Genomic DNA, 27,541 nt, shown 5'->3' with positions numbered 1-27,541 from the left:
CCTCAAATCCACCAGCTTGACTGATTTCAGAGGGTGTGCTGGAGACCCACCCTGCCACGCAGAGAAGACAGACCACCAGTAAGCTGGCACTACTGAAGCCACAATAACCGAACACTGACCACCACATGCTGTGTCTACCTGCCCCGATTGATCTGTAGAGTCCACTTCATTCTTTCCAAAGAGAGAATCACATAAGCTTATGTTTAAAACATCTTAGACATACCACTATGAAAAACCATCATTCTACAGTTATACATTAACAATAATTACACCATTTATTAAGATGATAATAATTATAAATGGTACTATAGAAAGATAAGGAAAGCAGACATTGTCCTAACCAATTACCACATAGAATGGCTTTGCCATCCTACCCGTGTGCTATTTCTAGGAAAATCCCTGTCTGGGGCAAGGCGTGTATGCACGCATCTGTCTGGGGGGGGGGGGGGGCAAGGCGTGTATGCACGCATCTGTGTGTGTGTGTGTATGTGTGTCTGTCTGTGTGTCCCCTTGGTGGAAAAGTCAGCACTATCAGATCATCCAGGTTCTTTGTTAAAGCAATAATCACTAGAAATTGCCTTCCCTATGCACTCCTCCAATTTTTCTTCATACCTTTATACAACTTAATATCCAGGCTAGGGAAACTGGAAATCTCCTCCAGGTTAAACAACTCCTTAAATCTATCTACAAATTTATTTTCCTTCTCCAACCTGAATTTCATGACCCAGAGGATGACGGTGGTTTCTTTACACAGATGGTCAAAGGTAACGAGGAGTTCTTCCAGAAACGGATGAGCATAGACAACATCGGCCGCCAGGATGTAGTCAAAGTTGCTGGAAGCCTTGGGAAAGTTCTTGTCTAAAGCTACACCCCAGGAGAGCTCTTTAACCTGAGGCAGATGCTTACATTTCATTTTGGTGTTTTGGGAAATATTATATTGCAGGTTTCCAAGTAACTCAGGTAAATCTGTGGCAGTCACGTGTGCACCTGGGAAACAAAGGACAGTAGGAAAAGTAACCTAACCTTCATGGGATAAGGTAAAGCAATTAGGTTTCAAGCCACCATGCACTTGGCAATTCTGCACAAATGCTAACCTCATGTCAAGGACTGGTCAGTACACACAGGAGGGAAATCCCTTCAAAACGGATGCTAACACACCTTTACGCCCACCCTTAAGAACAATTAGATTCCCCAGGCACTTCTGCACTCTGTTGCACTTTTCTGTTCTCCTGGTTTTTTGTCTCTTGTTTTGTTATTGTTGCTGTTATTTTCTATTTATCTACTTAAAAAATCAAGAGAAAGAGAAATTCAAAGTATTTGGTACCCTCATTGGAACAATCAGATGTGACAATTGAAAGATGCAAGGGTTCTTCACTAAAAGAAGTCTGAGCCCCAGTCATGTGAGACCAAAGGGGTGTATGTAACACTGGGCATCCTCTCGTTCACCAGGAAGTGCTCAAGTGTGAGAAATGGAGGGAGGAGAGAAGACTTTTCAACGTCATTACATGGACAGTATCAGGACACCCATGTACATGCCCACGTTTTCAGCTTGACCCCATTATAAGTCTGTCTCTTCCCATTAAGAGATGTTAGAACCTAGCTACAACCCACACATAGTGCTCATACAACCAAAGATCATAGGCACAGGACAGACTGCTCAGATGAAGAAGATATAAACAATCCCCGAGGTAAAAGTGGATCCTGGTGGTCACTGTCAGGAAGAAATCAGAAAGCAAAAACCAATAAAATTTGGCCCTTAAAGTGAACTTTGAGCTGTAGCAGAGCCTGAAAACAATGTGTAAATAAGCCTAGGATTGGCTGATTCTACATCATCAGACATGAAAGCAGAACTGGAAGGGAAGTCTAGTGCAGCCCAGACCAGTTTAGAGCCCATTCTTCACCCAAGATGGCAAGTTTCTCTGGCCACTGACTGCATTTTCTGGAAAATATTAAAATGGGAGGAAAATCAGCATTTCATTGGTAGAATCACAGAGATATGAATCTCTACATTCTAGTGGGGTGGGTGGGTCTATCATTTTCCACAAATCTTTTTAAAATCCCAAGAGAAGGAATGACCCCCTCTGTCCCCCGACCCTGCCCATAGGAATAGAAACTATCTGACTATTAAGATCTTTGTGTCTAGAGAGGTAAATATCATCACTGACTAAACAAAGTTTCCATCTTTTGATATTTGTTTCAAGTTATAGGAGCAGACCAAAAGGATCAAACCGTAATTCAAAAAGACACACGCACCCCAATGTTCACTGCAGCACTATTTACAATAGCCAGGTCATGGAAGCAACCTAGGTGTCCACTGACAGATGAATGGATAAAGGAGATGTGGCACATATGTACAATGGAATATTACTCAGCCATAAAAAGGGATGAAATCGGGTCATTTATAGAGATGTGAATGGACCTAGAGTCTGTCATACAGAGTGAAGTAAAGTGAGAAGGGGAAAAACAAATATCGTATATTAACACATGTATGTGGAATCCAGAGAAACAGTACAGGTGAACCTAGTTCCAAGGCAGGAATAGAGACACAGACGTACAGAACAGACATGTGGACACAGTGGGGGAGGGGAGGGTGGGATGAACTGGGGGATGAGGTTTGACATAAATACGCTACCATGTGTAAAACATAGTGGGAACCAGCTCTGTAGCACAGGGAGCTCAGCTCGGTGCTCTGTGGTGACCTAGATGGGGATGGGGGGAGGGAGGTCCAAGAGGGAGGGGATACCTCTATACGTAGAGCTGATTCACCTTGTTGTACAGCAGAAACTAACACATTGTAAAGCAATTCTACTCCAATAAAAAAAATATTTTTAAATTCTTTTTAATGAATGAACGACTTCCCAAAACACAAATTCTGCTCTTAAATGAGGAAGCCTTCAGGTATAAATCCAATGTGCCTCTGACACTGTCCATACTAAAGGGAATGGTGACTTTAGAAAGCAATATCAGGACAGAGCAATCTAAAAAATATATTTGGAGAGGACTTCAAGGGTCTTATATTTCCCCAGTGTTTAGAAAGTTGTAAATTGCTAAATCTTGAATTCCTCTCATGATTTTAGAGTGGCAGGTGTGCACTTCTGAAGATCAAGGAAATCAAGACAGATTTGGGTAGCACACATCAGAGAAGGCAGCTAAATTAAGGCCGTGAAATAGATAACAACAACAAAAAAGGTTGAACTGAAGCAGGCTCAGGCATACATATAGACAATCACACATTTAGTTGGAAAAGAAGATGCTGGTGAAAGAACAAGGGATTGCAAAAGAAAAATGGAAATAATTGAGAAAATTAATTGTTGGACAAACGCCTAAACGTAGAAGCAGACGTGATTTCTCATACTCCTTCTCTATTCTAACAGATGCTTTTTCATAAAAGCAGAGGACTTCAAAACCCAAAAGGAATACGCAAGTACATGGGAATATTGAAATGGGGCTAAAATTTAAATAAAGATCGTCTGAGTCCGCATAGTCAGCTCTGCCTATGCCTAGTACTGCACACGTCCTCCAGCAGTCAGGATGCTGGGGTGCACATCCCAGTTAGCCAGGATAAAAATCCAGCTTCCCAGAAAACCAAATGGGTGACTTTAACATCAGTTTCCTGATAAAGTCCATTCAACAAATCAAGGGGTTAAAAATAGCCCAGGTCATAGTAAACTGGATAGTAAAAGCAACTAATGATACAGGATTCATGGAATTCTCTGATCCCACTCAATCAAAAACACCTGCTTACCAAGTAAACTTGCCACGATGGAGACTAACCCTGTTCCAGCTCCAATTTCAATCACATTTTTGTCAGCCATGTTATACTGCTTTACATTTGTTTCCAGAAAATAGCACAGAACGAGGGCCTATGAAAATTCAAAAAAAGAAAAAAGTAGTGCTTGGCAAGTAATCACAGAAAGTAAAATTAAACTCTATTAGATAAATACCCCACGAACATTATGATACGTATGTGAGCCCGTGTGAGTGCATGTGTGCATCCACACACATCACTACAGAAAATTATCCACAGAAGTACATCCTTCAATAGGTTCAACACTTAGGATAGGAAAAGTCCTTGGGGATTGTTGGGGAGAAAAGAGAACTAAGAATATAGAGTTCAGTTACTTAGGCTTGATTATCCTTAAAGGAAGCAACTTCTAATAATAACAGTCATTTTAAAGAAGTGTATGGGGCTTCCCTGGTGGCGCAGTGGTTAAGAATCCACCTGCCAATGCAGGGGACACGGGTTTGAGCCCTGGTCCAGGAAGATCCCACATGCCACGGAACAACTAAGCCCATGTGCCACAACTACTGAGCCTGCGCTCTAGAGCTCACGAGCCACAACTACTGAGCCCGCGTGCCGCAACTACTGAAGCCCGCGTGCCTAGAGCCCATGCTCCACAACAAGAGAAGCCACCACAACGAGAAGCGCATGCACGGCAACGAAGAGTAGCCCCCGCTCGCCGCAACTAGAGAACGCCTGCACACAGCAACAAAGACCCAACGCAGCCAAAAATAAATAAATTTATAAAAGAAAAACAAAGAAGTGTGTGTTTGGGATTGAGGCAGACAGTGGGGGGAGGGGGCCTGCACCCTTCATAGGACAATTGATAAATAAGTGGTGGTCTTTTAGAATATTCTGCGTGTTGAGACTGAAACAGATTTCATTATAATTGTTTAACTCAAATGGAACCAGTTAAATGGGAAATTAAAATGTTTACTATTCTTAACTTCTGTGACTTACAGTCACAAAAAACGGAAGGTGTAAACAACACTCTTTTATTAACGCTACAAATCAGAAATAGAATTCATTGGTAGAAGCATCTTCCCAATTTCGTGATTTCTAAATTTTAGTGTTGTTTGAGGTCACGAAAGAGAACCATGGAGCCTCCTTTCTCCTTCCAAACAGTATACAATAACAAACAACACTGAATGAGAACTCATTGAAATGCAGCAAACTTTGTATGAATTCATACCGATGGCCAAACAACAGCACCGTAACAATCCATGGCTTCAGTAATCCGAATCTCATGACCAACGAAATGAAACCCCTCCCAGGAGACGGCTGTTACAAAAGTTGGAACAAAACACCTCCGTATGATCTCTGCAACCACTCTCCTGTCATCGTCGGCTTCTCCGTCCTCTGAAAGGAGGGGGGGAAAAAACGGCAGTGGTTGTGGTACTAAACCATAGCGAAGGAGAACCTGATGGAGGTGCAGCATCTCTACTTATGCTAAGTTGCTTTAGAATAGGCACTGATTTTAGGTGCAACATAATAATAGTAACGTAAGCTATTTGAAAATAACTCTTAACAGAAGCTAAGATTTCACACATCAGGGTAGCAACATCCTTGTGATTTTCACTGAGGTTGAAATCACCATTAGACATTTCTGCAATGCTATGTGAAATAAACAATAACTGATACACTTTTTTAAAAAGCAATGTATGTTAAAGGCTACCAATCTATTCAAGAGAGCAAAAGAAAGATTGGTGATGGAATCTAAGATCTCAACTATTTGTACTGGCTACACAGTGCGATTCCAGTTATTTCAAAAATGGAATAGTAGCAGATCTTTTATGACCTGCCTTTATCCAGACAAAAGACATTTGATACCACCCAACAATATACCCTTGCATTATTTTATTATTACTTATTTTATATTATTATTTGGTGACAACTCATGGCATCTTAACATCCACAATATCGCATGTTTCATAAGCAACATCAACCACCAATTACTGAACACATTATTTCACAGGCCTGACCACTGTAGATATGTATATAATATTTCTCGTATTTTTTCCAACAACTGTGTGAGGTAGGCACTATTATTTGCACTTTTACAGATAATGAAACTAAGACTCAGAGGGCTTTGTTAGCTTGACCATGCTCATGCAAATTGTAAATGAAGGAGCCAAAATTTGAGCTCCTTTTTGGTTGCTCCAAAGCCCCTCTCTGCACTATTAAAAAGCTATGATATAATTTTTAAAAATCCAATTGTCTCTAAGAATTGAGAAACTAGTTATGGAGCAAGATACACATCTCTCTCTAAGCCTCCATCTCCCTGTCTGTAAAATGTGAAAGATAAAAGAACCTACATCAAATAGTGTTAGAAGATTTAAATGAGATGATGTATATAAAGTGCTTAGCACTTTGTTACATAGAGTTCAATAAATTATTATAATTATTGTCATTGTAACTGTTATTATATTTTGGTCATGAAACTAAATGATAAAACAAGATCACCACATAAACAAAAATATTGGATTGTGTGGTATTTGATCGAAAATTCTATAGTTACTTGTAGAAGCAGTGAGTAGAATGAATGGTGGTTACCAGGGGCAGGGGGTGGAGGAAATGCGGAGATGTAGGTCAAAGGGTACAAAGTTTGTAAGATGAATAAGTGCTGGAGATCTAATGTACAGCACCATGACTACAGTTAATAATAATGTGTTGTATACTTAAAATTTGCTAAAAGAGTAGATCTTAAATATTCTCTCACACACAAAAAAAAAATTAAAGAAAATATTAACAATGTGATGTGGAGTCTATGTATCTTATACATGGAGGATAAATTATAGATTAGAGGTATTTACCACAGAATGGTGACATCACTGTGAACTGAGAAAGTAAGACTGTTACTCCAAAACAGGGACTGGGAGCTTAAAGATGAAGAGGGCATCTCTGAACAGCCCTAGTTGGGGAATAATCCAGGAAACAGATGAGGATATACATTAGAACACTCTGGCACATTTTCCCATGTCTTCCTCCTTTTCTAGTCCCTTACTAGCTTCTCCTTGCAAGAGAGGAGAAGTCATTCATCTGATTAGCAGCCTAAAATGTGGATTGGACCATGGGTTTTCCTAGTGTGAGGGGTAGCTGTGCCTTAAAATGTCAGCCCTCATGTGCTGATACCCCCTTCCCACCTCCCTTCATGACGTAGGCTGAGCTGGGCAAAGTCGTGCCTCAGAGAGAACTTAACCAATAAGAGTATCGAGGGCTGCAGTCCTTTATTTTCAAGTAGAATAGAATCATTGCTTACATCTAGATGATATGTTAAATGTCTGCCATTCTAAACACATCTTTCAAAATTCTTGTACATATCTCAAGGCTGAAATTACATTCAGCAGTTCCAAATTCATACTTGCTGTTTTGAAATATTTTTTAGTACAAGATATAAAAGATGATATGAATAAATGGAGAGAGGCTCTATGCACAAATGGAGTGACTTAATACTATAAAAATGTCATATATATTCAGTACAATATCAATCATAATTCCAGTTAGCTTTTTTAAGAAACTTGATATACTCACTCCAAAACTTCAATGGAAGAATAAACATCCATAAAGAGTTAACTTTGCAAAAGAAGAATAAGAGGTAGGAGAATATTTGCTTTATTCGATATTTAGGTATACCACAAAGCCATAGTAACAAAAACAGTATGGTATTGGTGCAAGAGATAAATGGACCAGTGGGCAAAATAGGGATCTCACAGACAAACCCATGTAGATAGAGGGGGTGGGTTAGCTGCCACATTATATGGAGAAAAATAAAACTGAATCTCTATGTAAAATCTTTTATAAAGGCAGATTCCAGAGGGATTAAAGACCAAATGTAAGAGGAAAAAAAAATTTAATAGTATAAGATGTTATCTTTGTGAAAGTAGGGAGGAGAGAAACTTCTTAAAATCTGCAATACGCAAAAGTGATGAATATTCTTATATCAAAAGTGAAGATTTCTATTCTGTGAATGAAGATTAAAAGTGTGGATGAGATTAGAAGATGACAGATGAGAGAAGATATTCTACAATGTCTAAGATTGAAAAGAGATATCTCGAATATACAAGAAATCTGTATAACCTCCAAATTGACAAGGAGAAAGATAGTAACCACATTGAAAAATAAGCAAAGGAGATAAACTGGCAGATTACAGAAGATGAAACCAAAAAAGCCACAAAGCAACATGGAAATGTTCCAACTCAGATATAGACAAATTAAAACAAGGTATGGGGGATTAATAGCTGTTAGAGTATGCTAAATCCCAGGAGCATCTCCTAAAGTTCCAACCATTGTTATAAAAACTTTGCCAGTGAATATCTACAGCTACCACACTGACACCTCCAACTTTGCACTTTCTTTTAGAGGTTAGTTGACCAGATCAGTGCTGCTGTCCCAACAACTAGTGTAATAACAAATAATTCCTGTTTTTTCACTGTCTTCTAAATCAACAGAGCTAGTCATTTTTTTAAAAGAATGACATCTTTACTTCTATATGGAAATGACATTAAAAATATATGTGAGTATATTACATAATCAAAAATGACTTACACCCCTCCAAAATATTCTTCCAAGAGATTTCATGAAACAAGAGTAACCACTATTAATTGCACATACACTCTAAAAGAACACAATTCTACCCAGCGTACATGGTCATTTGAAATTAGTCATACACCTAGGATGACCACATATCCTTTAGAAAACATTATCAAGCTGAAGAAAATTTAACTGACAGTGTTTTAGTATTCTCTTTTGCATTTAAAGACTATGTAACTACCACTCATTCCGTAAGAAGAGACACTCATAAAAAATAGCATAATTTATAGCAGGAAACCAAAATATACTGAACTTGGCTACTTGAAATAATTTGTCTAGATGTAATACATTGGATTTTAAAAGCAAATGTAGGGCTTCCCTGGTGGTGCAGTGGTTGAGAGTCCGCCCGCCGATGCAAGGGACACAGGTTCGTGCCCCAGTCCGGGAAGATCCCACATGCCGCGGAGCGGCTGGGCCCGTGAGCCATGGCCACTGAGCCTGCGCGTCCAGAGCCTGTGCTTCACAACGGGAGAGGCCACAACAGTGAGAGGCCCGCGTACCACAAAAGATTAAAAAATTTAAAAAAAGCAAATGTGCACACACGAACAATTATGTCCATCTTAAAACTTTACTGTTTTTCAGCATTAACTTCTATTTAAAGATTTTGAGGTAACAATTTTTTTTTGGCTGTGCCTCGCGACTTGCAGGATCTTAATTCCCCGACCAGGGATTGAACCTGGGCCCACTGCAGTGAAAGCACCGACTCCTAACCACCGGACTGCCAGGGAACTCCCTGAGGTAACAATTTTAACTGTAGTTATTTATTTAAATCAAAAGACAAGTTTAGCGTTTTAGCAATATCACCACCCATTTCAAGGCTGATGACAAGAACCGTTGGACAGGAATCTAACAGAAAGAGCTGCACTATTACAAATGTGTCCCTAATGTCACCTTGTTGTAATAACAGGGGGACATCTACGCTCCAAACATAACACACAAAGAGTGGTCCCCTCAAAGTGCATGCTTACTTATTTGTTGATTATGGGACTGAATCTTGAGAAGGTTAATGAATGAGTGGATATTCTTTGGTTTTTTGGTTTTGGGGTTGTTTTGTGGTACGCAGGCCTCTCACTGCTGTGGCCTCTCCCGTTGCGGAGCACAGGCTCCGGACGCGCAGGCTCAGCAGCCATGGCTCACGGGCCCAGCCGCTCCGCGGCACGTGGGATCTTCCCCGACCGGGGCACGAACCCGTGTCCCCTGCATCGGCAGGCGGACTCTCAACCACCGCGCCACCAGGGAAGCCCTATTCTTTGGTTTTTAGGTAAGATTGGAACAGCAACTTTCCCCAAAAATTAACAGCATTATCACACAACGGAATTCTGATTTACACTTCTGAAGAATAATTTTTCCATACATATTCTCTGCTTGTTATCTAGTACTTGGGCCTCAGGACAAATAACTAAAATGAGGAAATGTTACACAAAATGTTGGATTTGGTTTCCCAGCATGAAAATCAGAAAACTTCTGATATCTATACAGTTAGATAAGAGCTATCTACTAGAATCTTAGAGTATTATTTTATTAATGAATTTAATATTGAACACAAATATTAAAAGATTGTAAATAAAACATAATCAAGAAAGTATTACAATTATGTTGCTCTCTTAGGTTTATCTATTTTAATGCTTTTTTATACATAAAAAGGCTTAACACCATTTTCCTGCTATTAAATCTTTGCTGACAGTGAATAAAATCTACCAGGTGCTCTTGTTCTCCAGAGAATTAAAGGGGTTTCAAGTACGAAGTAAAAATTAGCAAGATTCTGCCACATCACGATGATGTTTTTCTTAAGAGGAAAATTCAACAGTGAATTGATTTCCAAGGCTGGATTGTAAGAAGCCTTCAAAAATAGAGGCTCTGTCTGTATTCTTCTCTTTTATACTTTTAAGATCAATAAAAGCAATAATAAATGGAAGGGTCAGATCACAAAAATACATGAAAAGAAAAAAATCCTTTAATAGCTATGACAAGTGAATTCAAGCTTCCATTTGAGGGCTGTCACGGAAACCTGTCTGTGAAATTTAAAGTAAAAACCCCTCAACGAAATGAAAGACACTGTCATTCAATCTAATCTTCTATTCAAAGATGAGTGTCATGTGCTTCTTAGAAATACCTAGAGAATTTTTTTTAAAGATGTTAAAGACATTTTCAGATTAGTGAATGGTCACAGGTAAACCTGAAAGCTACAATTCTGAATGCCTCAGCAATGTCAAGGTCTCGGGCCCTTATGTTGAAACTAATTCTTGAGACATTTTCACACGTTTTTTGTCGGGATGTCAACGTACTTTCAAGAATAAAAAGAAGCTGTAAGTTTCATCGCGTGGCTTAAATGATAGCTACAATTACCAAAGAAAGAAAATTCACTGTTTTTACTGACACTGCTCAGGAAGTGAGCGGGGGAAAAAACAGAACCAAATCTAGTTGCACTCAGGGCTGCTGCTGGGGTCGTACCGGGGAGAGACAAACAAACAGATGCCAGTGAAGTGTGGTAAGTGGAATACAAGAAATATTCCTGAGGTGCTATGGGAAGCACCACGGCTCGGTCAAATCAGAAGCATCCTCAAGGAGGAGACATTTGAGTTGAGGTGGAGGGAAGGGGAAGCCTGCCAGGCGGAGAAAGAAGGAAGCAAGGTCAAGGGAGATGCAACACTGCCAGGGTGTGGAGGCCAGCCTGAGAGCCTGGAAGGACCGGGGAACTGGTGTGCAAGCTGGTGCAGAAAATAAGCCTGAAGAAAGCAGGCTGGGATCAGACCTGTGGGCAATGTTGACCTTTCTTCTACAAGGTGAACAGGAGTCAATAAAAATCATTAGGACAAGAACTGACACAATCAAAACTGGTATTTGAGAATTGACTTCCGGCAGCAGCAGCTGAGGCTATGTTAGAAGGTAAGGGGAAGACGTAATAATCTAGACAAAAGATGCAAAGTCTGAAGTGAGGCAGCAGCCCTGGGTCTGGGAGCCAAGCGTGAATTTGTGAGCTCTTGAGGCAGTGGTAGATGCCCCCGTCGAGGGCAATAAGTGACGTTCAAACTTGACATTCAACCCTGAGTTTTGAAGATATCTGAGGCAGATAATCATGTCTGAGTTATCTTTATTCGATACGTGGAACATTTATTAGTCTTATCTAGCAGATACTTCTTCAGGTTACTTTTTAAACATGTAAAACGTGTCGATGGACGATTTTCATATTAGTAATTATGCGGCTATAGTACTCCAACTAGTATATTAATATATTAACTCAGACTCTAGTTTGATATGTTTCTTAAGAGCAATAGAATTACTCAAACTTTCTTCTTCCTATATTGAGGCAATGTTGCTTATAAAAGCCACATTTTCCATTAATCCAACTCTGTAAAGATTTATGAAGATCCTTGTGAAGGATTTTGTGCTATCCCTAAGTAATACATTGTACCTGGTCCTGAAAAGAGTCAACTGACTAGTGGCTGGAAATACAAGATCATCCCTAATGAGCAGATTTTAAGTCCAGCCATTAGGCCTCAGTTAGAGCTAATTCATTCGTTCCCTCATTTACTGAGTACATGGGCACTGTGAATACAAGGATAGAGCAACATATAAGTGGTCGAATAGACTTAACTAGTTAACTCAAAAACGGAAAGAGAAAGCTCCATGCCTCAGAGAGCTCAGCAAAGAATGACCTGAGCCTTGATGACTGTGGGTTTGTAAGTCAGATAAGAGAAGGCAAGATACGCCGTACGTAGGCATCTACATGTGCAGAAGCCCACTGGCGAAAGACTCTTGACCAATTTTCCAATTTGGGAAACTCTGAGATCTTGAATATAGGATAACTGGGGGTCATAGCATGAGATAAAACACTGTGTGCCATGCTAAGAAGTCTCGATTTTATCCTATAGGAAACACTGAGGCACTGAAGAATTTTAGGGAGGAGGAGAATGTGACAAGATGTTAATTTTTAAAAAGATCATGTATCTGTGGAGAAAGGACTAGAGAGGATAAAGAAAGGGAGGCAGCCCAGGGTTGGGGAGGCCAGTTAGAAGGCAGTTACAACAGTCAGGAGAAGGAATAATCAAGATGCTGCTGCAAACAGGGGCCGAGGGGTAGAGAAACACACTAGGAGGCAGAGATCAACGGGATGAGATGGTGATGGGTGAGGGGAAAGGGGGAAGACTGGCAGGATTCCAGGTTTCGGGGCAGCCGGAGAAATGACGTTGCCATAAACTGAGACAGAAAATACAGGCGGAGGGGCAACTCTGCAAGAGGGAAATTATTTTTTAATGCGTCTGGATCTGCCATCTGGCACGCAGGCTAAAGAGGTGTGCTGCCTGGATTGAGAGGACGTGCTGCCGCAGGTTCCCCTGGCTCCTCGGAGGCCAGGCTTCCCCTGGGCTGCCTGTAAGCCGGCTCTCTCCCGCTGCGGAGGCCGCTCGTCCAGGGGGCAGCTTCTGTGGGGTGACTCCCCGTGGGCCTGCCCGAGACCTTCTCAGAGCCGTGATGCGGCCTCTGCCTACCCGGACCTGCAGTGATGCGAAGGCTCTCCCGGCCCCCTTCCGCCCCTTCCGCCTCTACCCTCGATGGACATTTCCTCCAGTAAATCTCGCGCACGTTAAACCCCATTCTGGCATCCGCTTCCTGAAGGAAGCGAACTAACACAAGACAGAATGGAGGACGTCAAGTAAGCAGTTGGAAGGACAGATCTGGGAATCACTGCGCCTCGGGTTAGTACGAACCTGTTCCAAGGCTGCAGACCCTGAGGAGTGCCCTGTATAACCCACTGCTTCTCGTGCTAACAGCCGGAGAGCCGCCGTTGGCAAGAGTGGGCAACCTAAGAGATTCGGAATAGTTAACGTGGACGAGGTTGTAGACGGATTCGATTACAATGCAACGTCAGAAACCACAGACAGAGGAATTTTTAGCATCCACTATAGTCCTAACTTTAATCTGTGCATAACTAAGTGACATCCTATAATTCTTTGGATCTTCAGGCCAGTGTTGAAATACAAGAACTGGGCTGTGGGTTTGCTCCATCCTTTCCAAGCACAAGATGACTAAATATAAACAGTTAGGACAGGAAAAGTCACTACCCTACAGTACTTGAGAACTGAGTGTTCCACTGGTTAGTGGGAGCCTTTCCAACAAAATGCAATCTGCCTCTGTCCCAGTGGCACACACTTAATCCCCTCAGCACTGTGCCTATGAATGTATTTTTAAAGCTTCAGCTGACAATGTAGGTGATTATGGGCTGTGTCTGCTCATGTTGTAAACTATTTTCTTGTTAGTTCTGTCTCCACCTTACCTTGAACTTCTTCCATAGCCTTTGTAATTTGCCAGATTATCATATGCAAAGTTGAAACCAAGCATTATGGTAATGATAATGATGACATTTTATTCATAAACTGCAGAGAAACTGCATCTTCATTCAAATTATCTAAATGGCTGGATTCTCTAAGTGATTATGACTTTAAATGTTTAGATTTGCAAAAATTACTACAGCAAAACCGTCCGTGTTTAAGCCACACAGGCTGCCAACACCGGGCATACACCCAGCTCTCTTGGCCTAAAGACATGCTCACCCAGGTAGAGGCCACCTGGTATGCCTAAAAAAGGCGCAGAAAACAGGACTCTAGTCCTTAGTATAAATATCCACAGTATAAAGGAGAAAGAGAAAGAAGCCACGATAATTAAATTTGTACTATAACTGTTCTACAAAAACATGGTAATAATTCTTCTAGTCTATGTCAAGAGCATATGTCTGCACTTTTTATCTCAAGACAGTGGGGACAGTTATATTACATAATCTATGCAAAGTCATACTTGATATTTAGGATGATGTAAAAAACAGTGGGTCAATTCCAAATAATTCCACTGGTAGTAGAATTCAACCTTAAATTCTCCTTACCACAAGAGGTCAAAATACATTATTATTTGCCTCTAATTAATACATCAGAGGGACCATAAGCACAGTCTAGAAATATTTTATAGTCTAAAATCATTTTTCATGGAAGCATTTGTAAAAACCTTTAGTTTTTCATAAAACTATTTTATCTCTCTTGCAATCTTCCTATCTGAAAAGAAATAACCACGAAATCACAATCATATATTTAGTGTATAGCACTTGGGGAAAAATTTATTCCACTTTTCCAAATAAAAAAAAAAAAACTCTAAATACCTAGCAAGTCTATATATTTGATTTATTATCTGTCAGAATTATCTAACAAATCATCAGGCCCACAGGTATAGCAGGGGACATTAAACATTATTAGAGATAGTTACAGGTTAGCAAACACAAGCCAAGATATAATATGCAATTGATAGAAGTCCTAGCTCTCTTTATGACATCAGCGAACACTGCAAAGGTAAACATTTACATTCTGTTGTTTGTCTTCTTAGAACTGGCCAAATTACATAAAGAAGCATAAAATAATTTACCTTTTTGAGCTTTGAGATCCATTAAGCGATGAACTAAGGGATGGCTATATATTGATGCTTTCTTGATCATTTCTTGAAAACTAGGCAAATAATACATAAAAATATCAAATGGTAATAATTAATTCAAAATGTGTGTTAAGTGCTTTCATATTTACCTAATAAAGTTTAACATCAAATACATCAGAGAAAATCATATTAAAATATCTTATTAATAAATCATGATTTTAAAAAGAGTGCACTGAAATGCAATCTCTCTAGTACAACCAAAATTCAGGGTCAGAAATTTTAGAAGCTCCTGTAAAAAGAAAACATGTTCTTCACACCAGAGACCACCTCAGCTACCATGAAGCAAGGCATCATCTTTATACTGACTAGTCAGAGAGCACTCCTAAAACTTAAGAGGTGATTAAAACATTGGGAGAGAATGGCTTTCACCCAGTGTAGTGAAAACCATAGCATTAATCTAAAACAAAGTTCCCTACATAGTAATAGATGCAAAGCCGCTCTCATCCGTGGCCATCAGCATGTACCCAGGGGCAAATAGCCCAACCCCCAAATGGTTTTTTTAAGTAGCTTCTTCTTTAAAAACAAATCCATACCATCTCAGCAAACACATTTAAAATTAAAGAAATTCAAGTATTTTATGCCTCTCAAGCAGAGCATATCATGTGAATAAGCTTAAACAAGCTGTAATTCCAACTTTGGAAAACAACAATTTGATGTTCTAGGTATGTTTTTGAATCATTTAATAATCACTGTACTACCATGAATTTATATTCATTCCTTTCTTCCAAGGCTGCCAAAACACATTTCATAATCAACACGTTTTTCTTTACAATATGCTCAGTAAATTAGGAGACAAATTATTTTCCCTACAGTTTACAAACGAGGAAAATCAAAGGTTACGTGGCTAAACAGTAGCCAAAGTGGTCACCCATTTTGTTCCCAGTTTAGTTTCTCTTCTATTAAGGAACGTGGCCTTTATGACACGTGCCTACCTGACAGTCAACATTTATTAAATGTTAAGTCTGGACATACCTATATATACGAGTTAGCTGAGTTTCGAGAAGGTTAAAAAGTATCATCCACAACTTCTGCTTTGCTGATGAGACCTCTGATGGTGCCTGAAAGGCAAGCACCAAAGCACGCAGTTTATTACTGTACACACTAGCAGCGAGTCCTCGCAGACGACTACTCCTGACAGCTGCAGCTTCACAGCCTCTGATCATGCAGCAGTGGGGTTGGAACGCCCATAAATAAGGGAGTTGAAGAAAGTAAGTAGGCACATTCCACGTGAGTGGCTCGTGAACAGAGCAAGAGCCAACAGGTAAGTAAAAACTATTCCTGTAAGTGAGTGAAGGCTATCGGGGCAAAGCGATTATTTTTAACTTTGATGCCAGGAGTTATTTAAGAGTCCACAGCTATGACGTCCTGTGAAATGGAGGCCATGTGTTTTTCAGGTCACCTGTCTGGGTGCAAACACCATTTTTAGAATCAGACAACCACACCAGAATGTTTGAGAGTGTGTGTGCAGCAGTGATCTGGACACAGGAATTATATTTCCACAGTTCCTTCCTACTCAGAGTGAATAGGAAGGCTGGGGGTGTATGTCACCTGTGCACCTGCTCATGTGCATTTAGGGCTGCATCTCAAGAGTATGAATTAATTCCCCTGATCACTGAAAATAGCCTGAATAAGAAGTTATTACAGGTAATGAAATCGAGCGATATTGTAAAGTTAAACTTAGGAGAGTGGGTACAGCTTCTAAGAAATACTTCACATACCATGATGGACAGAGGTCACGTTAACGTATCGGACAGGACTAGTGGTCCGGGAGCCTGATTTTAGTCATTCCTGTCAATAATTAGCCTGTGACTTTTAGGCACTGACTTAGTGTGTTTCTTGGCTTCCTCATCTATAAAGCAGAGACATAAAAGGTACATAATATCTACTTGTGAGATGAATATGGTAGGTAAAAAACATCCTGGAAACTGCAAAATCCTAAATGATGAAAACAATTATTCATAGGCAGCTAATTCTGGGCAGAGGACACACTCCCTTTTTTGGGTCTTTTTAAAACAAGAATTAAGAATTATTTGACACATAAAAACCACCTGTCTTCTCCCACAAGTTATTTAAAAGATCAAGAAACCTCAGTGCTGGATTTCCTAAGAGGCAGAATATCTAAATCAATCATCTAAACCGACATGATGACAATGATTATTTCAGTTTCACTGAACGGTTAAAAAGAAGCACAGAGACTTCTGCCTCCCCAGTATAACTAGAGAAGCAGATTTTACACACACACACACACACACACACACACCTGTTACAAGGCATCAGACAGCTTCCAAGGCAGCCAAGAATTCCATGCTTTTTCTGATTATTGGTGTAAAGGGGCTGAGAAGCCCAAGAGAGGAACATAAGAAAGGACACCAGCAGAGCTTTAGCTAGGGAGAAAAGGGAATAGTGTTTGGAGCTGGCGAGGCTGCCAGGAATTGGGAGCCCAAGATCCCAGAAAGAAGGGACAGAGAAGTAAGCCTGACACTCAGCACTGACTTCTCATTCAAGGTATTTGCACAGTAAGATGTTTAGGGCAAGATGCTAATTTTCCAAGCATAATGTGGCTAAAAACAGAGCAAAGCTCAAAAGACGAGAGAAACGCCCCAGCAGACAGTTAGTATCCCTGGAAAACTACTTTTTAGGAATGGGAGGAAACCAGGAGATGGAGTCTTACACAGACTAGCCTTGCATCCATCCACTCGGTCCTGATTAAAGTAAAATAACATATTCTCCTCTGCTGCTTGCCAGAATACCTTCTGGAATCCTCTCCCGAGGAAGATGCACAAGATCCACCATCTTTTATATGTAATGTCCAGCATTCATTCAAAGTTTACTAGTCATACCAAGAAACAGACAATAGAAACAAACCCACAGGTAACCCAGATATTATTGGAGCTTTTTGACACAGACTTTAAAGTAATTGTGATTAAGATATTATAAAAAACTAGATGACAAGAATTACACCAGAGAACTGGAGTCTATAAGTCAAATAGAACTGAAAATAGAATAAATGAAATAAAGAGCTCCACAGATGAGTTTAACAGCAAATATAAAGAAAGCAAAAGAAAAGATTAATAAGCTGAAAGATAATTTTATAGAAAACGTATATGATGGTCACCATCCTAAATAAGTTACAGGTGCTCCACTTACTTTGAATAATGACAAATTTGCCTTGCTGCTGTTTGTCTTCAACAGGCAACCTATTTTCTAGGTAATATAAGCACCCCGAATTTTGACTTAGAAGATTTGAGTTCAGGTCACAATGGTTTCCTACTAGTTGGGTGAATTTGGTAAAGTCAGTTGACATCTGTAAACTTGTTTCTTCCCTTGTAAAAGGATATACCTTGGTTGCAGGGTTAAGAGAAAAAAAGGTATAATATCAAACTGTTCTGTAAATACTGTATTTATGGCATAAGCTACTAATGATTTTTTTCCAGACTTCTATCTTTATTAGCATACAGACAAGTAAACAGGCTTTTTTGCAAACATATCTAGGTCTTCTATTACTGGATCCGAATATCTATTTTTCCTCTCTTTCTGGATACATAGCCCATGTAGAGATTACTTTTCTTAGTACTCTGAGTATATGGTCAGTTCAGTTCAACAGTATGGGAGCAGAAGTGATTTTTCTAGTCACCTTTAACATAAGACATTTGGCTCACCCAAGGACTGTGGTTCTTTCCTCTTCCAGCAGCTTGAAACGCAGATGTAGCCGTGACCCGGTATAAATCGCTGAAGCAGTACAGCAGCCTAGGGGACGGCTGAACCTGGGACCCTGAATGACATCAAGGTGCACAACTGCCTTACCAGCTCAGACTGGCCAGACTGTTGACTAAGAGGTAACGTTCCAGCGTTTAGGCCACTGCATGGGAACATCTCTTTGCTACAGCAGCTTAGCCTTCACCCCAGCTACTGCAGTGCAGGACAAATGTCAATTACCTATGAAAGGCAACAAAATTAAATTTTAGAAAAACTACTGCTTTTCTACCTACAAACACATATGCAGAAAACTCCCAATTATAAGTAGCTTTGAGAAATGAGAATAACATGAAAAAGTTAATGTCTCTCTCCCCAACCCTTCCCCAAAAGCGTTCTGCTTTAAATACCTCCAGAGAAAGGAAGCATTAAGAAAAGACTTGAGCTGATGTGGAAGTCAGTGTTGATTTTAGTAGAAAGCTGTTAGAGAAGACTGAAGCAGAGACCTATTTCAAATTAGGAAGGAATAAATAACGAGCAAAGAAAAGCAGCAGCTGTAGTCCAAGTATTTGAGAAGTTGGACTGAAATGTAAATATAAATGAATATAAATATATTTATATAAATAAGATGAATATAAATATAAATATATTTTCTTCTCATCTAGGTTGGAGAGTCAGAGGAAACGCACACTGACAGTGAGTACTGATCAACAGAAATCCTTTTTCCCTTTTTAATGTTGTCAGAAAGCATCAGATGTTGTATAATAATAGAAACATGAACAGATACAGCCTGTAAATACAAGGAAATATTCAATGAAGTGGAAAACACTAGAAAAAGGTAATATACTTAAAAATAAAGGTTGAGTTTAACGTCCATATTTTTAAAAACCACACAACAAAGACTGTGCAAATATTCTGAATTTTATTATTTCCTCACAACCAATTCATGACGAAATGTTAAGCTGTACCCAGTCAGAGAGAATACATGTGTATTTAGGTGTCTTTAGATTTTCCTCTTCCTTCCTCTCGTACTTCTCCGTGTCCCCTCTTTCTTCCCAAACACAGACCTGGCAGTCACCAGGACGGGCTCTGCCTTCTCTCCGTCGTCATCGCTGGAGCTGCTCGTGGTGGCACCTCCGTCTCTCCTGGGAGCAGGCTGCGCTGTGCTCTGTGCATCTGAAGAGCTGACTTTTGACTCTACAGCTGCTTTTCCCCTTTGCATGTTCGCTACAGGAAAATATTCCTCATCCTCACTTGAAGAGGCATCAGATGACTGCGAGAGGTAGGCCTCCCCCAAAAACCCACCACATTCATGCCCCCGTTTAGAACCCGAAAGCCTCTTTCTTTTCGGGCTGGATGATTCTTTCCATCTATTTGTTGTGCTTCTCTTCTGGGTTTTTCCTTTTGCCTCATCGAGGAACTCAGAGTCTTTCTCCATGGCAACAGAAACTGCTTCTATTTCACTGGCTGCTTCTTCTCTTTCTTTTCTCAGCATACATGTCACAGCTCTGTTAAGTCTCTGGCTCTTAATACCCTTAGCCTCCTGTTTCTCCTGTTGAGCTAATCTAAAGAAAGAATCAATTCGGAGCTGTGTCTAAAAAAATGAAATAAAATAATAATAAATCGGACAAGTAAGTAAACTTTATAAAGCAAATCAAAGAATTCCATCCTGCTTACTGGCATTGGATGACTCTTTCAGAAAATACTAATTCATTCTCTCTCAAAAGCCCATCTCTCCCAAATGAATGACTGGCAGCAAATTTTACTTTCAAGATCGTACTTAAAGCAATACATGTACCACCTCCGTGAACTAAGCCCTCCACCCACATATCAAGTAGGAAATCCCTTCCTCAGCATTGAAAGAGTTAAATATTTTTCAGGGGCCAAATATATCATCTTCTTTTAGAGCAACACAACCTCATGGGGTCCGTTTCTAAATTCTACTCTGCCCTCCTTTTAAAAACACTGTCATCGGGCTTCCCTGGTGGCGCAGTGGTTGAGAGTCCGCCTGCTGATGCAGGGGACGCGGGTTCGTGCCCCGGTCCGGGAAGATCCCACGTGCCGCGGAGCGGCTGGGCCCGTGAGCCGTGACCGCTGCACCTGCGCGTCCGGAGCCTGTGCTCCGCAACGGGAGAGGCCACAACGGTGAGAGGCCCGCGTACCGCAAAAAAAAAAAAAAAAAAAAACACTGTCATCATATGGCACCTTCAGGAAGAACTTCACAGGATTATATATTAGGAGTTGTAAGAGATAGTCTTGACTTTTGTTCAGCAAATCCACTTCCACGAAGACATTCTTTAAAAATAGTTACACATGAATTAATCTCCAAAATTTACAAGCAGCTCATGCAGCTCAATAACAAAAAAACAAACAACCCAATCCAAAAATGGGCAGAAGACCTAAATAGACATTTCTCCCAAGAAGACACACAGATTGCCAACAAACACATGAAAGAATGCTCAACATCATTAAACACTAGAGAAATGCAAATCAAAACTACCATGAGATATCATCTCATACCGGTCAGAATGGCCATCATCAAAAAATCTAGAAACAACAAATGCTGGAGAGGGTGTGGAGAAAAGGGAACCCTCTTGCACTGCTGGTGGGAATGTAAATTGATACAGCCACTATGGAGAACAGTATGGAGGTTCCTTAAAAAACTAAAAATGGAACTACCATACGACCCAGCAATCCCACTACTGGGCATATACCCTGAGAAAACCATCATTCAAAAACAGTCATGTACCAGTGTTCACTGCAGCTCTATTTACAATAGCCAGGACATGGAAGCAACCTAAGTATCCATCAACAGATGGATAAAGAAGATGTGGCATATATATACAATGGAATATTACTCAGCCATAAAAAGAAATGAAACTGAGTTATTTGTAATGAGGTGGATAGACCTGGAGTCTGTCATACAGAGTGAAGTAAGTCAGAAGGAGAAAAACAAATACCATATGCTAACACATATATATGGACTCTAAGAAAAAAAAATGTCATGAAGAGACTAGAGGTAGGATGGGAATACATAGACCTACTAGAGTATGGACTTGAGGATATGGGGAGGGGCAAGGGTAAGTTGTGACGAAGTGAGAGAGTGGCATGGACATGTATACACTACCAAATGTAAAATAGATAGCTAGTGTGAAGCAGCCGCATAGCACAGGGAGATCAGCTCGGTGCTTTGTGACCACCTAGAGGAGTGGGATAGGGAGGGTGGGAGGGAGGGAGATGCAAGAGGGAAGAGATATGGGAACATATGTATATGTATAACTGATTCACTTTGTTGTAAAGCAGAAACTAACATACCATTGTAAAGCAGTTGTACTCCAATAAAGATGTTAAAAAAAAAACAAAAAAAAAAAAACAAAGAAAGAAGATAAAACTGGCTTAATTATGTTTAAACAAACAACATAAATGCACAAATATCAAACATAAAACATGCAAAATGTATGGACAGAAATAGGGTATTATTAATAGGCATTAATAATCCTACTTCACAATGTAAGCCCACAAAACAATAAGTGGATAAAAAATAAGTAATGGTGAGGAGGATCTAAATGATATAGCCATGCAACTAGAAATGATGACTCACCAAAAACTCCCACTTTTTGTAGAATAATTTCTCAGTTGTTTGTGTTACTTAATAATTTGAGACATGTAAAACACCATAAAACTAGTGCCATGCAGGTGTATAATAAATGATGCTTAATTTTTTTAAAAGTAAGAAACAGTGTGTCTTTGTCAAATAAAGACTAAATGATATGCTGATGTACTGCTTCAGGGACGGCTCAGCAGAAATTCAAATAAAGACCATTTCGGGAGAATTAGGACACCAGACAGTAAATAGTTGCATAATATAGACTTAGAACATGGTAGTATAATATAGACTTAGAAAATGGTTGTGTAATATATACTTAGAACTTTCCACAGCAATGTCTATAGTGCACAGTTCCTCTCTTGAACATATCACCAAGTGACAATTTATTAATAGAAGGTTTAGTAATATGTTAACAGGGAAAAACATTGGGTAAATTATGTATTTTATTTGTCAGTATTACATTTAGGGTGTGATGCTTAAAATAAGAACTATCATTCAAAAAATATTGAGTGTTTTCCAAATACCAGATGGTATATAAAACAGACCAAAGCCCTGCATTTCTGGGAATTATATTCAAAATTTGGTGAGGATGAGGGGATGAAAAGTAATAAATATCAAATTTGAAACACATATTGAATAAGCATGTATTTGTCTTTAACATGAATTATTTCCTATACTCTATTTTAATTATATTTTATTTATTTTTATCTATTGAATCTTCATTAATAAATTTTAGTCAACTTATGAAATCTTTGTTACTACTGGGAAATAAATTTCCTGAAATTGGTTTGCCTCAAAAAAAAAAAGTTACATTTGAGAAAAGTTACATGCCTGATGTTTATCACAGCATTACACACAAAAACCTGAAAATTCAAGGTATACTAAGTGAAGTGAACCAAGTTAAATCTCTCTGACAAAATGTAATCTGGCCATCTGAAACAATGAAGGCCATGCAATACACAGACAAAAAACTTACCTTAACCTGTGAATGGGGGCTTTATGTATAATAAATTGCACTTATGTCTGATAATAAATATATGTGGGAAGGAGGGGAAAAATAAGAGAAAATGGACGTAAATGTTAACATCTGTATTAGAGGAAACAAACAATGAGTAATTTTAATTCATTTTTTTCACTTTCTAATTTTGAGGAAATAAACTTATACTCACGTCTACAATGAAAAGGGAGAATAGCATTACAACAAAATTTATCTGAAATTAAGGAGTAATGAGTCACTAAGCCAACTAGCTTTCCTTGTTGGTGGGCGTACAATGTTTCCAGTACAGAAAGTCGTCAAACAACACGAAAGTTTCTGGCAAGGTGGTCTACCTCAGTTTTTTGTTTGTTTTTCCAAAGTTAACCCAATCTAAGGGAAAAGGATTTAACTTGAACATGTATCTTGCAGGATCTGGTCTGAATTCCGCTGAATGGCTTCCCTGTATGTATGTTTTGTGGGCTGCCTCTGGGATGGGAAGAGGTCTCTGTGTGGGCAGGAACACACTCAGGGATAAAGCGAGATGCTGTTACCTACCTAAGGGAACTGAGGGTCATCTCTCCTGTCAGTATTCTGAGACTGAATTAGTATCTTTGATGATTCATTTACAGAATTAAAGAATATTAGTACTTGAAGACACTTAATAATCAGAACTGCTTTGGATTGAGTACTTCTTAAACTTTTTAAAAATGAAAATAGCTCTAAAAGGGTAAAATATTTAACCATAAACACCCCAGTATGCAATCCATTATTAGATTGTTTTTCTCAAAGTCAGAGTGACTACAAAAGGATATCAAAGTTCAGCCCTAAGAGTGAAAGTGGAAAATGAAGACAAAGTCCAGCTTTCCCGTTTTCTGTTTTCCTCTGTTCTCTTACTAAAGTATAATAATTTTTAAATGTATGTTACGTGTCCTAAAATAAAAGTAACTGGTCTTTAACAGCTGGCCCTCACAGCCTTCCTAACTTTACTCTCTATCCTGAACTTAGGAAAAGAGCTGCCGTGATTACCTGCTGGACATTCAGTTGCTTTAATACAGGAAACAGAGATTCATCTGTCTTCGTCCTGTTCCAGCCAAAATACCGCTGACAAAATATGCAGGCAGTTAAGACTCATACATGTTTTTAAAGACATTTAAACAAGTGACAAATAAAGAGGTCCAAAGAAGCCACCCTTGATTCCATTCCCCATGTCTCCAAAGATTTTCTTATTTATAAAGATTAAAATGATAAAAGAAAAGAATAACAAAACAAATTATTCCAACATAATCATCTGGCACGATGTTCTTATAAATATCCTCTAAGATAAAAGATATTCAGCTCTCATTTTAGGACATCAAAGACTCATGACTATGAAAAAAGGTTAATCTAGAATAAAAACAAATTTCTGATATCACATATATTTTTTTCTTTGAGAAAAGATGTAGTTAGATTAATACTATGGCAAACTTTTAAACATCTATCCAAATGATCATTTAAATATGCAGAAAGGAACAGTAATAGAAAGAATAAAACTAATAATCTTTTCTATTCTTTCAGAATGAATACTTAAGAATGTAGTGTATCTATGAATGCTCATCACTACTTACTTCAAATAAAGATTCTCTTTAAAACTAAAAAAATGATTCACAGTAACTAAAACATGGAAGCAACTCAAGTGTCTATCAACAGATGAATGAATAAGCAAAATACGACATTACATACAATGGAACAGTATTCAGCCTTAAAAAGGAAGGAAATTCTGACACATGCTACAACTTGGATGAAACCTGAAGACATTATGCTAAGTGAAGTAAGCCAGTCACAGAAAGACCTATACTGTATGGTTCCACCTATATGAGGAACATACTCAGAGCAGTCAACATCACAGGGACCGAAAGTAGAATGGTGGTGGCCAGGGGCTGGGGGAGGGGAAGGGGGGGAGTGAGTGTTTAACAGGGATAGAGTTTCAGTTTCACAAGATGAAAGGAATATGGAGATGAATGGTGGTGACGGTGACACAACAACGTGAATGTATTTAATAACCACAGAATGGTATGTTTAAGATGGTTCAGATGGTAAATTGTATGTTATGTGTATTTTACCACAAAAAAAAAAAAATTAAGGAGAGAGAGAAAGGAACAGAAAGAAGCATCTTAGCTGATGGAATATTTTTTTTAAAAAACTGATCTAAGTTCATGTCCCGTAAGTTTTAAACCAAAACACGTATCTGACTTGATATTCCTGAGGTTTGCGGAAGGGAAAGGATATTCTCTAATCTTGTCGAGATCGGGTTTGCCCCACAGAAACGACCCCTTGGACTCATCCACCACAGGCTTGAGGTAAGCGTCTGCCACGGCCGGGTTAGGGAAGCCAGGCGTGAGCTGCAACTTGCGTAACTTTTTTTTCACTTTGGTGTCATAAGGATTAGGTCTTATCTTCTTATTCTTTTGAGCTCCATGCCACCACTCGCTACAAGGCAAAGGAAATGAACCTTCGTGAAGCAGTAAGACCTTAAGGCAGATGCACGGCAGACAAAGAGCTAAACGTAAAGTTCAGAGACGTAAACTCAAGTCCCACCCAACTCCAGAACAAAGCCTATGACTTACAGAACGACAATGGTACATTTTTCTCATGTTATTAACACAGTATACAATGAGGCAATCACCGACTGACCCCTTCCTCTGGGCTTGGCACTGTGTTAACTGCTCTACAGGCCCCGTCATCACACGAGCACAGTCCTGCCACTGTCCTCACCGCACAGACAAGGAAACTGGACTCAGGCAGAAGCCACCTGCTCAAGATTTCACAGCTAGGACTGGCGCAATCTCCCTCCAGAGCCCACACTCATAGGAAAGTCAAAGTTCCTCTCTTTCCCAGTGGTAAAACCAAGTAATAGCAATGTATCCATATTATTTACCTCCAGTCAACTACAATCAGGAACCAAGAATATTTAATAAAATGTAAAGATGCTAAGAAGATGTTAAATTTTTTTTTTCTTTTTTTTTTTATAAATTTATTTATTTTTTATTTTTGGCTGCGTTGGGTCTTTGTTGCAGTGTGCGGGCCTCTCATTGAAGTGGCTTCTCTCGTTAGGGAGCACGGGCTCTAGGCATGTGGGCTCGGCAGCTGTGGCTCATGGCTCACGCGCTCTAGAGCGCAGGCTCATTAGTTATGGCGCACGGGCCCAGCCGCTCTGCAGCATGTGGGATCCTCCCGGACCAGGGCTCAAACCTGTGTCCCCCGCATTGGCAGGAAGATTCCCAACCACTGAGCCACCAAGGAAGTCCGAAGATGTTAAATTTTTAAAATGCAGAATATAACTCTACATCAAGTGTGATCCCAATACTCGAAAAAAAAAATGTATATATGTGGAGAAAGAAAGAAAAAGTGAACAGGGATATTTAAAATAATAAAAAACACTAACAACTGTTATTTTACCGTGTGCTAGGCAATGTTCTAAGCAAGGATACAGCTGTTAATTTTCTTTATGTTTTATTCCTTTTTCAACTTTTCCTTTGTGAGTATAAATCACTACGGTGGGTTAAAGCCCATTCTTGGACCCTCCTCGCAACAAGAAGTGGGGTCCATGTCCCTTACCCTTGAGTCAGGCAGGCTCCGTGGCTGAGGAAGGCACATCGTGCCAGGCCTTTAAAGACTGCAGTTTCCACTTCCTGTCTCTTAGAATATCTGCCTTGCAAGCAGCCAACATGCTGTGAGGAAGCTCCAGCTCGTGAGGAGGTCCAGATGGAGAGGGTCCAAGCGCCCCCGGGCCACGTGCCGGCCGACAGCACCGCTTGCCGGCCACGAGCGAGACACCTCACGGGGCCCCTCTAGCCCAGCTGGGACGCCCCCAACACACCTGGCACCAGGCGAGGCATCCCCACCCCGCGCAGCCTGATCGAACTGCGGATTCACGAGCAAAATCTCCGACTGCTGCTGTTTGAAGTCACTGAGGTTTACGGTAGTTTGTAATGTGGCAACGGACAACCAGAAAAATTTACACAATTAGGATAAATAAATGGCATAAAAGTTCAAAACATAAATATAACCCTCTCCCATCTACGCACTAACGGAACCTCAAAAACCCTACATCCATCCGCTGCTTCACATACTCATTGGTCTCAGGACTGACTCCCAGGCTTGGTCCCCACCAGTGCTGCACCTCACCAAGGCAGCAGTGCCATCTAGTGTTCTAACTTCAGTCTTCGTGCAGAATCAAAATGCAAAAAGGAGGAAAAGATCCATCTTCATCAGTTTTAAAATACTGTTCAAGAGGGTGCTGGGTGAATATCTGTAATTCTCTCCTACTCTCTTGAGGATTTTCACCCTTGAAATAGCACTCATGACTGCCAGCTAGGAAGAGCAGCACAACACACTGTAGGCTCATCAAACCAAAAGGGCCACCCCGCCTTCAAGCAGGAGGGCG

The 27,541-nt window shown here is 39.9% G+C and overlaps 2 protein-coding genes and 1 long non-coding RNA gene across 11 annotated transcripts in view; all 3 read right to left on the bottom strand.

Annotated features, from left to right (window-relative positions):
- Window positions 1-249: 249 nt before the first annotated feature.
- Window positions 250-16,155, bottom strand: LOC131743557 (putative methyltransferase-like protein 21E). Its single transcript, XM_059042386.2, has 5 exons — window positions 15,815-16,155; window positions 14,777-14,856; window positions 4,974-5,140; window positions 3,746-3,863; window positions 250-987 (listed from the first exon to the last, which is right to left on the bottom strand). Exons 1-5 carry the CDS (start codon window positions 16,003-16,005, stop codon window positions 584-586), a joined length of 960 nt encoding a protein of 319 aa, XP_058898369.1. The 5' UTR covers window positions 16,006-16,155; the 3' UTR covers window positions 250-583.
- Window positions 12,600-13,159, bottom strand: LOC136792848 (uncharacterized). Of its 2 annotated transcripts, none has more exons than XR_010837344.1 (2): window positions 13,078-13,159; window positions 12,600-12,993 (listed from the first exon to the last, which is right to left on the bottom strand). It is a non-coding gene; the product is annotated as an uncharacterized lncRNA (long non-coding RNA). The 2 variants fall into 2 exon arrangements; XR_010837345.1 differs by having other exon boundaries at window positions 12,600-12,979.
- Window positions 16,156-16,559: 404 nt separating the features above from the next.
- Window positions 16,560-27,541, bottom strand: part of ERCC5 (ERCC excision repair 5, endonuclease) — a 30,548-nt gene continuing 19,566 nt past the window's right edge. Inside the window, exons 13-16 of one of the 8 annotated variants that reach the window (XR_010837336.1) lie at window positions 25,384-25,584; window positions 24,145-24,229; window positions 18,502-18,778; window positions 16,560-16,691 (exon numbers count right to left, since the gene is read on the bottom strand). Coding sequence is in view for 6 of the 8 variants with exons in the window: in XM_059042376.2 (XP_058898359.1) it covers window positions 19,539-20,129; window positions 24,145-24,229; window positions 25,384-25,584 (877 nt within the window). In the remaining 2 variants the exon portion in view is untranslated. Of the gene's footprint in view, window positions 16,692-18,465; window positions 18,779-19,440; window positions 20,130-23,118; window positions 23,166-24,144; window positions 24,230-25,383; window positions 25,585-27,541 lie in introns of those variants that run through there. The other 7 variants (XM_067016978.1, XM_067016977.1, XM_059042378.2 and 4 more) reach the window with 7 other exon arrangements.

This window comes from Kogia breviceps, chromosome 16 (genome assembly GCF_026419965.1).
Source record: "Kogia breviceps isolate mKogBre1 chromosome 16, mKogBre1 haplotype 1, whole genome shotgun sequence".
NCBI classification, from domain to species: domain Eukaryota; kingdom Metazoa; phylum Chordata; class Mammalia; order Artiodactyla; family Physeteridae; genus Kogia; species Kogia breviceps.
This window is presented reverse-complemented; position numbering and strand designations above follow the sequence as displayed.